At 49.3% G+C, this 15,483-nt stretch overlaps 1 protein-coding gene across 4 annotated transcripts in view; it reads left to right on the top strand.

Annotated features, from left to right (window-relative positions):
- The window catches only part of TMEM44 (transmembrane protein 44), a 34,943-nt gene extending 19,835 nt beyond the window's left edge, over positions 1 to 15,108 (top strand). For 2 of the 4 annotated variants that reach the window (XM_047789122.1, XM_047789097.1), the window contains 3 exons: positions 3,682 to 3,840; positions 10,476 to 10,508; positions 13,850 to 15,108. In XM_047789122.1, the coding sequence (XP_047645078.1) occupies positions 3,682 to 3,840; positions 10,476 to 10,508; positions 13,850 to 13,960 (303 nt within the window). In that variant the 3' untranslated portion in view covers positions 13,961 to 15,108. The remainder of the gene's footprint in view (positions 1 to 3,681; positions 3,841 to 10,475; positions 10,509 to 13,849) is intronic. The other 2 variants (XM_047789106.1, XM_047789115.1) reach the window with 2 other exon arrangements.
- Positions 15,109 to 15,483: the final 375 nt, after the last annotated feature.

Here is a 15,483-nt window from a genome sequence, read left to right as displayed (position 1 = left end):
GAGGGTGGGTGATGGGAAGCCCTGGAGAAGGCCCAGGGAGCCCTGGCAGCAGCTGGGCAAAGCTTGGCCCTAGAAATTTTTTTTTTCTTTTCTTTTCTTTTGTTTTTGTCTTTTGTCTTCTGTCCTTTTTTTAGGGGCGTACCTGCGGCACGGTACATGGAGTTTCCCAAGCTAGGGGTCTAATCAAAGCTGTAGCTGCCGGCCTATGCCAGAGCCACAGCAACGCCAGATCTGAGCCGTGTCTGCGACCTACACCACAGCTCACGGCCACACTGGATCCTTAACCCACGGAGCAAGGCCAGGGATCGAACCCTCAACCTTGTGGTTCCTAGTCGGATTTGTTTCCACTGTGTCACGACGGGAACTCCTAGAAATTTTTAAATCATGGAACTTCTGAAAAGTAATAGTGCAATAATTGCATTCATTCGAATCTTTCCAGTACCTGAATCTTGAGTGGATGCCTGCTTGGTTCTTTTCCACTGAGGCCCTCCAGCAAAGTACTTCCACTTGGCCTCTTCCTTCTGTGTCCACCAGAGGGCGCGAGAGGACTCCAAACAGCTCCCAGCAGGAAGCCTGGAGCCCCACCCTCTAGCTTGGGCAGAAGTCACCTTGCTGGACTCCAGGGCCATCATTCCCATAGTAGTCTGTTTACTGAGGACTAACTACTTGCCAGACTCTAAGTAAATAATAACAGCCCACCCTTCCATGAGGCTTATTGTACTGGTCACAGTGCTCTACATAGGTTAACTCATTTAACCCCAACAGTCAACCCTTGAGGTATTATGCTCATTTTACAGAGAAGGAAAATGGAACCCAGAGAAGTTAAGTGACTTGTTGGTGGTAGAACTAGGATTCAGACCTGCCTCTACGTGAGTCTGTGCCTTTGTCCACAATGCTATCCTGCTTCTTACTTGGCACTCGGTAAATGGTGGTTTTTTAAAATTATTATCAACACGAATTCTTATAACAACCTGAAGTTGATGTTATTATTATTTCTATTACTGTTGTTTATAAATAATAATAATAATAATAATAATTATTATTATTATTATAAAAGGTGGCACAAAGAGGGTTAACTCACTTGCCCCAAATCCCATAGTTAAAAAATCACAGGGAGTTCCCATTGTGGCAAAGCAGAAACAAATCTGACTAGTACATGAGGATTCGGGTTAGATCCCTGGCTTTGCTCAGTGGGTTAAGGATCTGACGTTGTGAGCTGTGTCATAGGTTGCAGACGTGGCTCAGATCATGTGTTGCTGTGGCTGTGGTGTAGGCCAGCAGCTGTAGCTCTGATTCGACCCCTAGCCTGAGAATTTCTTATATGCTGCAGGTGAGGCCCTAAAAAGCAAAAAAATAAAACAAATAAAAGGTACTTAGGAAATATCCATTAAAAAAAAATCACTGAAGGATTTCCCTTGTGGCTCAGCAGGTTAAGAGCCTGACTTAGTGTCTGTGAGGATTTGGGTTCAATCCCTGGCCTTGCTCAGTGGGTTAAGGATACTGAGTTGCTGCAAGCTACGGCATAGGTCACAGATGCAGCTAGGATCTGGTGTGACTGCAGCTGTGGTGTAGGCCGGCAGCTGCAGCTCCAATTTGACTCTTAGCCTGGGAACTTATGCTGCAGGTGCAGCCCTCAAAAGAAAAGAAAACCACAGAAATAAGTTTCGGACTAAGCCAGTTTGATCCTGGGACCTGAGCTTTTTTTTTTTTATGGAAAGGACATGTCCTTTATGCTTCCATTTCATGCCTGCCACGTTAGCACAGTTTTGTTTTGTTTTGTTTTTCCATGAAGATGTGCTGATGGGCATGTTGTGGTGAAATTGATACCCTGCTGTCATGTGCCTTGATACATATTCTGTTTGGACCACCATCTAGAAGTGGGCAAAAGAACCAGATCCATGCTCACTCTCCCCAGCATCCCCTCCTGAGCACTGGTCTAAGGAGAGATTTTCCAAGAGATGCAGCTGGGATCAGGCTGATCCTGAGGGGCCGAGAGCATGGGGTCCTATGAGTTGACACTTAAAGCATTTGAAAATTCCCTTTGCTCTGTTGACTCAGGTTTGGTCAGGCCTGGGGAATGTATGGACTCTTCCATTGTTGCCCGAGCAGACTCTGCTGCTCTGCCTCCCCCATCCAGAAAGCTGCCTCTGTCTCTTGTGTGGACTTGCCTCCCTTCCAGCCGAATCATGGGGAACCGTGCACTTGACCCATCCAGGGCTGGAGCCCTGTGCATTTTGGGATCCAGTGAGCAACTGTTCTTCTCTTGTGTCCAGGATGTTTACTAAATCTGAGCCCCGTGACAGCACTTCAGAGGAGGCAAGGCAGGGATTCCCCCTCCCCCTTCTGCGGATTAGGAAACTGAGACTCAGGATAGATTTCTTGCCAAGGTCACATGGTTTGTTGGTGGAAGATACATTCCAAAAGGCCTGCTGTTCCCCCTGTGCTGTGTCAGTGGGATGATCACCCAGCTCTGAAACCCCAGCCCAGGGCTTGGAGGATTTCTGAGGAAGTGCCAGTAAGCCCTGTGGGAAGAAGCTGTCTTCTGAGATAGATACCTAGATACATACATACATACATAATCTCACAAGTTCCTTCCTCCCTTAAGCCTTCCCAGCTCACTGTTATATGCTCTTGGTGGGCGTGTTGGTTAAGCCTCTATGGAGTGCACTTTTGGTGTTAGCTATCCAAGTTACAAGTGCCTATCTTCTTTTTCTTTTACTTTTTTTTCTTTCTTTCTTTCTTTCTTTTTTTTTTTTTTTTTTTTTTTTTTGCTTTTTAGGGCTACACTCACAGCATATGGAAGTTCCCATGCCAGGGGTTGAATCAGAGCTGCAGCTGGCGGCCCATACCACAGACACATGGGATCCTTAACCCACTGAGGGAGGCCAGGGATCAAACCCATGTCTTCATGGTTACTAGTCAGGTTCATTACTGCTTAGCCATTACGGGAACTCCACAAGTGCAATACCTTCTGATCCAGCAATTCCACTTCTAGGAATTTATCCTTTAAAACCCTGAAATGTTGAAGGTACAGTATAATTTTCTGCAGTCAGTATTGATTATAAAAGCAAGAAACTTGCAGTTAGGGCCCTTATTAACAACAGAAAGAAAATTAAAAATAAAACAAAAGCAAGAAACTGTAAATACCCTAAACATCCAACAGCAAGGAACTGGTTAAATAGCTTGTGAACACCTATGCAGTGCTCCCCAACAAACAAAAAAACCTGGAGTTCCCCCTTGTGGCTCAGCGGGTTAAGAACCTGGCATAGGGTCCGTGGGGATGTGGGTTCAATCCCTGGTCTCGCTCAGTGAGTTAAAGGATCTGGTGTTGCCCTGAGCAGCGGTGTAGGTCGCAGATGTGGCTGGGATCAGGTTTTCCTGTGACTGAGGTGTAAACCGACGGCGGCAGCTCGGATTCGACCCCTAGCCCGGGAACTTCCACGTGCTGCCACTTGCACAGATAGGCACATACATTTGCTCGTGTGTGCACAGAATATCCGGAAGGACACATACTGAGCGCCGGCTGCCTCTGGGAGAGCCGGTGGCTGGGGAGCAGGGAGGAGACGGCGCCGCGCGCCACACCCTTCTGTGCCCTTTGAATCCTGGAGGATGTGAATGCTCTGGGGGGGGCGAAAATAAAGACGCCAACTGCCCACCTGCCCTTCCCCTCACACCTTGCAGGCAAGCTGCAGCGCCACCAGGCTGCCGGGTGATGGACAGACGAGCGCGGGAGCCGCGACCCTGCAGGAGCCCCCCTCGTTCCCTCCGGTTCAGGTCATCCGGGCCCGCGTGTCCTCCAGCAGCTCCTCCCAGGTCTCCTCCATCAACTCCGACCTCGAGGTACGTCGTGTCTGCAGCGGGTGCGCGGTCCTCCTTCACCCTCACCTGCCTCCGCGGTGCTGCCCCGCTGTTCTGTCGACGCCAACGTCACACCCGCTAAATAGCAAATAAGCCTGTGCCCAAGGACTTTCCCACGCTGTCTGCGTGGAGGCGGACTTTCAAGTAGTCAAATGAGTCAGGGAAACACTGCACGTTGAATCACTTGGCACATTCAAGCCTTGCAGGAATAAGTGCTGAATAACACACTTTTAAAGAGTCTGGGTGTTTCCCAAACCCATTGGACGCTTTTCCGACCCCCACGGAGAACCAGCTGCTTCCATGGTGCCGTGGGGTCCATATCCTGGAGCTCACAGCAGGCATCGTGCCTGGCACTTTCATAAGCTTTGCCGCATTTTGAATTTTTGGATCTGCAAACAAAACCCATGTGGAGTTCCCACTGTGGCTTATCAAACCTGACTAGTATCCATGAGGATCCTGGCCCCTCTCAGTGGGATAAGGATCTGGAGTGGCTGTGGCATAGGCCGGCAGCTGCAGCTCCGAATCGACTCCTAGCCTGGGGATTTCCATATGCCCATGTGCAGCCCTAAAAAGAAAAAGGAAAAAAAAATCCATCACAGGTATAACTCTCAGGTCTGCTGTCCTGTCGCTCCAAGCCCCTGCAGCTATAGCTCCCAGCCCCCTTTGGAAGGAGGTTTCCCCTTGTCTGTGGCCAGTGAGAACAGGGACAGCCTTGTGGATGGGCTGTGTCACTAGGAGGAGGGACCTGCCTTCCTTCTGGACTTACCTGGGTTCCCACCGTCTTGGTGTTTAAGTGCCCTTTTATGAATTGGTGATAAAAGGAGTTGGGAGCTGGGGTTGAGGTTTTAGTTTTGGTCTTCATGGCCTTCTTTGGCAAAGTAATTAATCCACTGTCCTGAGTCAGCCTCTCAAATTTGTTCAACCCCTAATGGACTCTGCAGCCTGAAAGACTCAGGGCCCCTGGTCTGTAGGGCAGAGTCCAGATCCCTTAATGTGGGATCCAGGTCTCACACACCTGCCCCAGCCATGGGCCCCTCCCCCACCCTCCCCTCCATGTCCTCCTTGGCCATGGACTGTTCCCTCATTCCCAGGGCTCCGGGCCTTTCTGCCTGGCATTTTCTCTGATCCAATTTCCACATGTCAAAGTCCTACTAAGATGCCACCTGCTGTGTGAACTTAACCCCCCACCCTACACACACACACACACACACACACACACACACCAAAGATGAAAGGCTTCTTCCCTTGAATCTCCCTTGAGTGCCCAGAGCCTGTACCCCACTCACACACCTTCGTGGGTTGCCACATAGCCTAGAGGTCTATAAAGGCCTGTCTCGCCCGCCAGGCACAAGCTTTTAGGATGAGGTCTGGACTGCCTTCATCTTTATCTCTTGATCCTGCAACAAACAGAGCTGGTCATTGAGAGCTGTATTTTGAGGGAGGAATTCTGCTCTAGACCATGGACCATTTGGGGTCTGTGGATCTCTGGGTCCCTCCTTCGGTGTTGTCTGTGCTTATTTCTTGGATCTGGTCTCAGAATGTGTCGGACACACAAGGCGCATGGCTTGGCAGCCCAGAGGCAGCAGTCTGGACAGAGTCAAGGGTTAAAGGGAGAGAGGGAGCTTGATAGCAAGTGGTCTTCAGGGAAGGGGAGGGACAGTTGATGGGAATGGGGTTCGGAGGGCAGAAAATAGACTCACTCTGTGGAAACTCTCGACGGAGACAAGGATTGGACTGTGACCTTGAAAAATTTGGAAATTTTTCATTGTGGCTGGTTTGGACCATTTGTGTGTTTGGCAGTCCTTTTTCTTCTAGTATCTCTCTCTTTTTAGACATTTACTTGTTTAACTATATAAATTCCAAGGGGGACAGGGTCATGCTCAAAAATGAGGCAAATGGAAATGAATGCTTTTGCCCTTGTTAAACAATGAATATAGGAGTTCCCTTTGTGGTTCCGTGGTTAACAAATCTGAGTAGGAACCATTCGGACGCAGGTTCGATCCCTGGCCACGTTCAGCGGGTTAAGGATCTGGTGCTGCCGTGAGCTGAGGTGTAGGTCACAGATGCAACTCTGATCGTGTATTGCTGCGGCTGTGGTGTAGGCTGGCGGCTGTAGCTCCAATTTTACCCCTAGCCTGGGAATTTCCACATGCCGTGAGTGCGGCCCTAAAAAGAAAAAAAAGAAAAACAAGGAATGTAGTTTTAGAAGCTCTGCTGCCCTGCCCCCCCCATAAGCCCCAGCTCCCCCAACCGCAGTCCTCCTGCTTTGTTTCCTAAGACACACATACACTGCACATGACAAATCACTGCATCCTGAACAGAAATAATTTATAGTCTCACTAAACATAGACACCAACAGATCAAAGAGGATTAGAAAACTCCCACTACGGATTAGTTAATCATATGAGCAGGAGACAGTGTAGCTTTCAGGCATGTGACCCATTACCCATTCTGGTAATCTATATTTCCCCTTCTTAAAAGTAATAATATTGGGGGAGTACCCGTCGTGGCACTGTGGAAACGAATCCGATTCGGAACCATGAGGTTGTGGGTTCGATCCCTGGCCTCGCTCAGTGGGTTAAGGATCTGGCATTGCTGTGAGCTGTGGTGTAGGTCACAGGCACAGCTTGGATCTGACGTTTCTGTGGCTGTGGTGTAGGCCAGCAGCTATGGCTCCGATTAGACCTCTAGTCTGGGTACTTCCATATGCCACAGCGACCCTAAAAAAAGGCAAAAAAACAAAAAGTTATAATGTTGGGTGTTCCCTGGTGGACTATCAGTTAAGGATTCAGCCTTGTCACCGCTGTGGCGCAGGTTTGATCCCTGGCCCTGGGAACTAACATACGCTGCGGGTGCAGCCAGAAAAAAAAGAAAAAAGTAATATATGTTTATTGTAGAAAATTTAGAAAAGAAGAAAATTCACCCACCTGTTTGGACACTCATTATCTGGGTGGGGGGAACTTGAAAGGAAAATGCAGGAAGACAGGTGCAGCTGGCCCAAAGCACCCCATGGAGTGGGAGGTACCTGGTAAATGGGTCACAGTTGAGCCTACTGTCGCCTTGCTCCTCCAGACCACACCCCAAGGCACTGAAGCTGCCAACCCCATATCATCCTCTCCTCTGCTGGGTGACTTTTGCTCCCAGCGTTTGCACAGTTCAGATATGTCATAACATGGGGCTGAGACACCCGGGGCCTGTCTCCACGCTGGCTGCGGTGGGCAATGGTCCTCGACCACCTCGAATTGTCTGTGTCTGTTACCAACCAGCCAGGCTTCTGCTTGACCCTCAGGTCCATAAGTGAACACACGGGCACTCAGGAGCCACTCTGGCGCTAAGGTGATGTGTTTATCTCTTCTGTGGCCCCTTAGGACTTCGTGACGTAACTCTTAGAGGGTGGTTTTGTGTCTTTATCCTTGGGGCACATGCTGATGTGTCGGAACACCCACTTCCGGCAGCGCTGGGGGAAGGGGGAGAGGAGGGTGGTCCCTCAACACAATATACACTGTATCCACGGCACTCAGCTCACCAAACGAGTTTAAATCCATAGCTCACGGTGACTACGCATGTGTCAAGGAGCCAAGCGTAGTGTGGTCTACACTTTACAAGCTCTGTTTGGTATAATCCCCATAACAGCCACAAGGCAGGTCCCATCATGCTTGTTCCCCAGAAGAGGAGCCTGGGACTCTGAGTTTCAGGACCCAGCCCTAGAAAACTTCATCCGCATTGTCATCATCTTTGTCATTGTCATCATAACTGGCAGGCCTGGGAATTCGAACCCAGATCTGTCTGGGTCTGAACCCCTGTTGTCACCCACTAGGCCCCATGGCCTCCAGAGGCAGGCAGGACTGCGCTTATGATCGCTCATTCCCATTTGACAGCTAAGGAAACTGAGTCTCGGCCGGGGCTCTCTGCACTCACTGCCCGTGTTCTCAGGCAGGGCCCTGTCTCAGGGATGGGGGAAACATTGGGATTTACAGGCAGCTCCAGTGACGCAGAGCACACACGCGAAGGGGTGGGGCAGAGACAGAAGAAGTGTGGAGGAAGAACCGGATTATTTTCACCTTCCCTCAGGTGTCCACTGCATGGGCTGGTCAGAGCACCAGATGAATGGCACTGAAGCCTGTGTGACCCATGACTCTACAGAGAGGCCATTTGCATGGGCTGTGCGGATTTCTGGACTTCAGCCATACAACACTAGGCAGCCCCGCTCCTGGCTCAGCCATCAGAGGGTGTCCTGAACAGATGGGGAGGAAGGGGTCCCTGGTCTGTGGTCTGCAGGTGGGAGACGGGGGCCCAGAGGGAGCAGGGCCTTCCCCAGTGGCCTCCTCATGTGCCTGGGCAGCCGGCATCTGCTTTATGAAGTTAGGGTCCAGTTGCCCTCAGTGTTGAAACTACTCCTGTGCCTTTTTAAAGCATTCCTGAGTAGGGTTGGTGGATTTAAAAGGCAAAAAAAAATACGGGCTGACCAGTGAATTTGAATTTCAGATGAACACACCTATACCAAAGTGTGATCTTTTATCCAGAATTCAGATGTCACTGGGCATCCTGTGTTTTATCTGCTACCCTGCTCTTGAATCCCACTTGATCATGCCAATTTCTAGCCCTTCCCTGGACCACTTCTTCAGTTCTTCTGTGCAACATATGAATTAAAGTTTCATCCCCCCAGATCAGGAACATACACTGTTCCTGTCAATTATATATTACTAAAACTGGGAGACGGTGATTTAAAAAAAAAAAAAAAAAATCAGGAGTTCCCATCGTGACTCGGCAGGTAACAAACCTTACTAGGGTCCATGAGGACACAGGTTTGATTCCTGACCCTGCTCAGTGGGTTAAGGATCCAGCGTTGCCGTGAGCTGTGGTGTAGGTTGCAGACTCAACTCGGATCCCGCGTTGCTGTGGCTTCGGCATAGGCTGGGCAGCTACAGCTCCGATTAGACCCCAGCCTGGGAACCTCCATATGCCGCAGGTACAGCCCTAAAAATAGTTGGTAGTGACTCAAGTTTGCAAAGTCCATTGCATCTTCTTGAGGAAAAGGGGAAAGAGTCTATAGGTGCCTAGGCATGAATTGGACAGGGTGGGCATGGGGTGGGGGAGGGAGGAACTGGGGAGATACTTGTCAGGCTGCATTTTGACTGCCCCCACCCCCTCCTCCTGCAGCAGCCAGCACATCCTGCCCAGTGTCAGGGTAAGGAACTCGCATGGGGGCCACTGACTGAAGGCCAGGCTTTAGTGCCCCTTCCCAGACCTCTGCAGTTTCAAGATGGGACCTCTGCCCTTTGCCCCAGGGCCTGCCAGGGACAAGGCTCTGCCAGTACGGCTTTGGACACCTCTCTACCTGACTCTAGGCCCACCTCCAGATCAGAATGGGACTTGTCCAAACCCCAGAGCAGGGTCCCGTCCTGGGACTAGCACAGTCATCAGTGGACAGCTAAAGGCATTCAATAGTTTTTATAATCTTAACTCAGACACATATCTACACACACACACTTCACATAACAAACATTTGCTCTGTGTACTTCATGCCAGCCCTGCCAGGTCCTAAAGACTCAGAGTTGAGTTAAACCGCAGCCCTCTGGAGTTCCTGCTGTGGAGAAGTGGGCTAAGAATCCAAGTGCAGCAGCTCAGGCCACTGCGGAGGTGTGGGTTCAATCCCCTGCCTGGTACAGTGGATTAATAAAGGGTCTGGTGTGGCTGCAGCTTCAATACAGGTCACAGTTGCAGCTTGGATTCTATCTCTGGCCTGGGAACTTCTGTATGGCACAGGTGCAACCATAATAAATAAATAAATAAATAAAATCAGACATTAAAAAAAAAAACAAAAACAAAAACAGTAGCCCTTAAGGAGCTCAGAAAACCCAAACAAAAGCAAATAATCAGAAGTTGTTCAACATAGAAAATTTAAAAGAATTGAACAGTAGGGGCTTTGTTTTAATGTGACAGTAATGCCAAATCCTGTGTACTGTTCAGACTGGCAGCTATTCAATGGAACAGTCACAGATCAGTGTAATAGACATTTGCAGATTCATAGCTCTGTGAACACACACACACACGCACACGTGTCTCCCAGGCACTGTGGGAGGTGTTGGAGGAATAAGCATAGACGGCGATGCCCCCACTTCAGGAACCTGAGTCAGACATATTTGAGGCTTGGGATGGAACCAACTGTGCAGTAAAGTCTGATTAAAAATGAATCTTGGCTGGTAGCAAATACCCCATCGTTTCAAGGTGAAGATTTTATTTGCATCTCTCTTTCTTTGTTTTATGGCTTTGAGTTGACTCATCTCAGCCATGTGGTTAATAAACGGAAGCTTTATTATTATTATTACGGCTAATAATAATTGCTAATAATAGTAATCTAAAAATCTTTATAAATGATCATTTTTTTCAAGGACCTGTAGCTCCTTTATAATTATCACAATTATCCTATTGACCGTTTAACTAAATTGTAGCCGCTAATAGCTGCTGCCTTTTTGCTTTGCTGAAGTCAGCTGTTCCCTTGCCTCCTGGCTCCCTGAGCGGACTGGGCTGACACTGAGCTCTGCTCTGCTCTGTGATGGTGGTAAAATCTATGCAACACTTTTTTTTAAAAAAAAATCTCTCTTTTTATTCTGCAGCAGAAGTATTGGGAAGCCCTAAACTCGGAGCAGGTATGGACAATCATGCTCTCACTTTATTCCAGAAGGGACTTCCTGTGGCTTGACCTCAGTTCCTGTTTTTGTGAGCCCTCCTTGGATGGCTGGACCCATGCCAGATTCCCTTAGGGAAAAAAAGAATGTGAAAATGAGAGTAGAGTCTGAGAGAAAAGGTATTTTCTGGGCTCTCCCAGTGAAGAGTTCTTTCTGCTTTGTCCAAACCATCTAGCAGGGACTCAGAGAAGATGCAGAACCCAAGGCACACGGCTTGGAAGAATGGCGAGGCCCTAAAGGTAGTGGCCTCTAGAGTGGCTGAGAGAGTTAAGCTCAGCTCCCCCCGCCCCCAGCACCCCCCCACACACCTCCTTTTGGGACCTTGGGGAACAGCTGGCTGCGGTCTCCATGCCACCCTCACCTCCCAGTCATAAATGAGCACATCCTGTCCCCTCCCAAGATGTTTTTTTCTCATAAGAGAGCAAATTATCTTTTGCTCAGATTCTCTGAATACCTGGATTCCAGGGATGTTTTTAGTACTTAAAACGATGTTTTAAAACACATTCTTCTGGGAATTCAGAAGGAAGAGATTTCAAATGTTTTTGGAAGCGCAATCCACTTTAGAGAGTGCACCTGATCAGAGTGATGAGCTGTTTGCTGGCCGGCCGCTGAATTGGTCGTGAGAAGCAAGGCTCACTCTAAAGAGGCCATTTTAGGAGTGGAAGCAGTTCTGAAACATCAGGGCGGCTAAGAATCATGCCTGGAGCTTGTTCAAATGCCAAGCCTTAGGTCCCAACCCACAGATAGGGTCTAGGGTGGGTCGCCAGCATCAGCCTTTTTAATGAGCACCCAGGGCCTTCCTGGTGAGGCTGATCCAGACCTGAGATCTAGAACGTGGCTCTCAACTGGAAAACAGAATTCATCAAAAAGCACACTGTCATTCTCAGAGAACAGAACAGGCCTCCACTTCCACATCTGGGCACCTGGGTCTTGGTGGCTGAGGGGCCCAGAAGCTCTTTGACTTGGGATTCCTGATAATGAAAACGTCAGACACATCAGAAGGAATTCACTTGGAGGTGTACCCCAAGTCTGCAACCACAAAAAGATGAGAAGTTAGCCCTGGATGTGCCAGGCACAGCCCCAGGCACATACAAGGGGCTGAGCTGCACCAACCACATCAGCTCAGTTCCTGGCCTCCAGGCTTAGATGCTGGTTTTGTTGTTATTGTTTTGTTTGGGCAGGCCCATGGCATGTGGAAGTTCCTGGGCCAGGGATCAAACCTATGCCGCAGCAGTGGGAACACCAAATGCTTAACCCACTGAGCCACATGAGAACTCCAACGTATGCTGTTTGTCACGACCAAGTAGTAGAACTCGATTTAGTTATTATCAGTAGATCACTAATTGAAATAGGCTCTCTCTTTCTGTACAAAAGACAACTACAGTTTGTGTGGTATAATTTGCAGGGGGGTGGGCCTTATCTGTCAGTGGCTCCGGGAGCCTTGAAAACCTTGTCCTGGCCCTCTGAGCACTGGACTGGTTGATTCAGCTCAGGTTTGAGCAGCTGGCAGGGCATTTTCTTGGAGTACATGTCCATGCATGGCTCTATTTTCTTGCCCAAATAGATTGTCTGGCCCGGGCTGACACATCCTGCATGGCCTTTGCTTGTTTCCCGGGCCTTTTGATACTGTCAAGTACAACTTATGACTCAGAATCATCAGTCGCAGAAACTGAGAAATGAGAGAGATCATGTTATCTAGTTGCTGATTCAGCCTCCCAGCTTCTGCATGGAAAATCAAGATCCTGAGAAGAGCAAGCAAGTTAGTGGCAGAAGGAGGACTTGAGCCCGAGCCCCACTTGCCTCTGTGGCTGGAATCACTAAGGATGCCTTTGCTCTTGGCCCACAAGCAGAGTTCTTTCTCTGTCAAATTAGAGCGATAGGAGGACTTTGCAAACAGCTTCAACAGTGCTGGTGTGCCCACCTGTTTTTTTATTTATTTAATTTTTTTTGCTTTTTTTTAGGGCTGTACCCTTGGCATATGGAGGCTCCCAGGCTAGGGGTCAAATTGGAGCCGAAGCAGTTGGCCTACGCCACAGCCTCAGTGATGCCAGATCCGAGCTGCATCTGTGACCTACACCACAGCTCACAGAAACGGTGGATCCTTAACCCACTGAGTGAGGCCAAGGATCAAACCCATATCCTCATAGATACTAGTGGGATTTGTTTCCACTGCGCCACGACGGGAACTCCCCACCTGGTTTTTTTTAAGCTTTTACTTCTATCCCTGCAAATTTCAAGTCCCCATACTTGTCTGAGTCAGAATGATGAAATATTCACTGGCAGTGATCACTCTCTGGATTAGATTTTCAGTTTTGTTTTTTGTTTTTTTTTTTTGTCTTTTTGCCTTTTCTAGGGCTGCTTCCTGCGGCATATGGAGGTTCCCAGGCTAGGGGTCTAATCAGAGCTGTAGCCACCGGCCTACGCCACAGCCACAGCAATGCTGGATCTGAGCCGCGTCTGCAACCTACACAGCAACGCCGGATCCTTAACCCACTGAGCAAGGCCAGGGATCGAACCCACAACCTCATGGTTCCTAGTTGGATTCGTTAACCACTGCGCCATGACGGGAACTCCCAGTGTTTGTTTTTGACAAGGCTGCTGACCTCAGGTTTAGAGGAAACACCATGTTGGGGGCAAGGGCAGACCAGTGCCCTGCACTTCAGGAGCTCTGTCATCTACCTGAGAGGATGAGGCAGACACCTAGAGAAAGGGCAGGGCTGCCCATGCTCAGCTGCAGACCAGTGGTACAGGCAGGATAAAGGGAAAGGGGATGGGAGCTCCCAAGTTAAGGAACTAGGTTAAGGATCTGGCATCACTGCTATGGCATGGGTTTGATCCCTGCTCCAGGAACTTCAGCATGCTGTGGGCACAGCCAAAAATAAAAAGAGAGAAGCGAGTGAGAGCTCGATAGGCATAAGCAGCAGTCAGGGTAGGCTTCTTGGAAGAGGAGGACCTTACCTAGGCCATAAAGAATGGGTTGAATTTGTCTGGTCTTCTCCAGGAATGCGTTCGGCACAGAGGTGGGCATTCTTAGGATAAAGGGACTTGGTGATACAAGGGGAAAGAGAGTGGCAGGGGAGGTAGGCTAGCAGGTTCAGGTTGGCTCTCCATTTAATTCCTTGATTTAAAGTTATCTTTGCCCTGTTAGGTCCTGGAAACACTGGCCTGGTTCACCTGTCCTCACTTGTCTCTTCTTGTCTGCTGGGCCATGAGGACCAGGATTGCAGCTGTCGTTGGGGGAATTATTAAGAGAGGGGAAGGGTCTGTTCCACCAAGGTACGTCTTGTGTCTTTTCTCCGCAGTGGGACCCTGAAGATGTGAACCCTGGAGGGAACAAAGACAACACGGAGATACCCAGATCCCAGGTGCACAGCTGGTCTGTGAAGCCCGTGGACTTGACCTCTGATGAGTAACCCTTTCTGGAGCCAGCTCAGCATCTCAGAGCCCACGGTCAAGCATTCGTCAGGAACTGAGCAAGGATCAACCTGCAGTGACAGCCATGGCAGGAATATAAGCTTCTGCCAAGGCTGCCCATGCAAGTGAGGAACCACGAGCTGTCACGGAGCTTGGCTGATCTGTACCATGGCTCAGAATAAAGCTAAGACCTGGGGCCCTATGGACAGACCTGGACATGCCCAGAGTTTGTTTTGAAGATTAGAAGTTCACAAACCACTCTGCCTTTGAAATATAATCTAAAGGACTTTGGACCCTCTTTTCCTGTTCCCTTTGACTCAACCGTATTCTGAATATCTGCTTGGAATGAGCCATCTGAAAAAAACAGAGAGTATGTTTGGATCTCAGCAAAGCACTATTCCGCAAGACCTGGCAAAGCCCAGAGAAGGGTGGGCCCACCTTCTGGAGGTCTAGTACACCAATCACAGGTACTGATGGGACCTGGCTCCTGCCCTCCAGTCACCCACTTGAGGTTTCTGCTGGAAGTTCAGAGAGAACACTTTGATCGATCAAGTGTTTGCAAGATCACTGGTGTTGTAATGGCAAGCAAAGCAGATTGCTATAGGTATCAGACCTTGCTCCAGCCTGGCAAGGGGTGTGCTGGGTCAGGATTTGCCGGTGAAGTGGACTGTCTGCTTTGGGAGGTAACTGAAAGCAGGCAAAGGGTAAGAGGCATGCGGGGAGATGTTCAATTCAAGCACTGAAATCCCCTTTCAGGATTATTTTGGAGCGAGGTGGGAGGAACACTGGAATGCATAAATCCTGATTGATCAAACTGAGGCATCTCAACCGTGGAGCACAGAGATATGTCTGTGCCACAGAAGTCGATGACAAGGGGATCTGGGAAGAAGGCCAAGAACGTGCAGCTGTGCTCCAGGCTGGCCTCTGGCAGCCTGTATGACTCAGCTGCAGCTGCCCAGCTGCTCCTAAGGGGTAGTGTAAGTGCCAGCATGAAAGAGAGGGTGCCTCAGGGAAGTAGGTTGGTTCCACAGGTCTCTGAAGATTCCAATCCCCTGTGGGACCTCTGACCTAGAAGTGAACCTAAAGCCATCCTATTCATCCAACTGCTTTGGACCCTGGTTATTTTGTAAAGGAATTTGCTAAATTCTGTTTTGTGTTGTGATTTTTTTTTTTTTTTGGCCACACCCACAACATTTGGAAGTTCCTGGACCAAGGATCTATCCAGCATCACAGCAGTGACCTGAGCCACAGCAGTGATGCCAGATCCTTAACCCCCACTGAGCCACCAGGAAACTCCAACTTTGTGATCTTAATCACTAAAGCTGTACTTCAAGGGAAGATGAAACTTTGTTGGGGGCAGGGGGTGGCCACTGGGAGAGCATTCCAGCAGACAAAACCACACAGAGGATTGGAAGCAGGGAAGGGTGGAATCTAGCCAAGGAAAGAGGAATCTGATGTGGCCAGAATGGGTGTAAGGGGTGGGTGAAGAGGCTGGAAAGGAACCTGGGAGTTGTGTTTTTTG

Source organism: Phacochoerus africanus, chromosome 1 (assembly GCF_016906955.1).
Source record: "Phacochoerus africanus isolate WHEZ1 chromosome 1, ROS_Pafr_v1, whole genome shotgun sequence".
NCBI classification, from domain to species: Eukaryota; Metazoa; Chordata; class Mammalia; order Artiodactyla; family Suidae; genus Phacochoerus; species Phacochoerus africanus.
The sequence above is the reverse complement of the archived record's forward strand: the minus strand, read 5'-3'. Positions and strand labels throughout refer to the sequence as shown.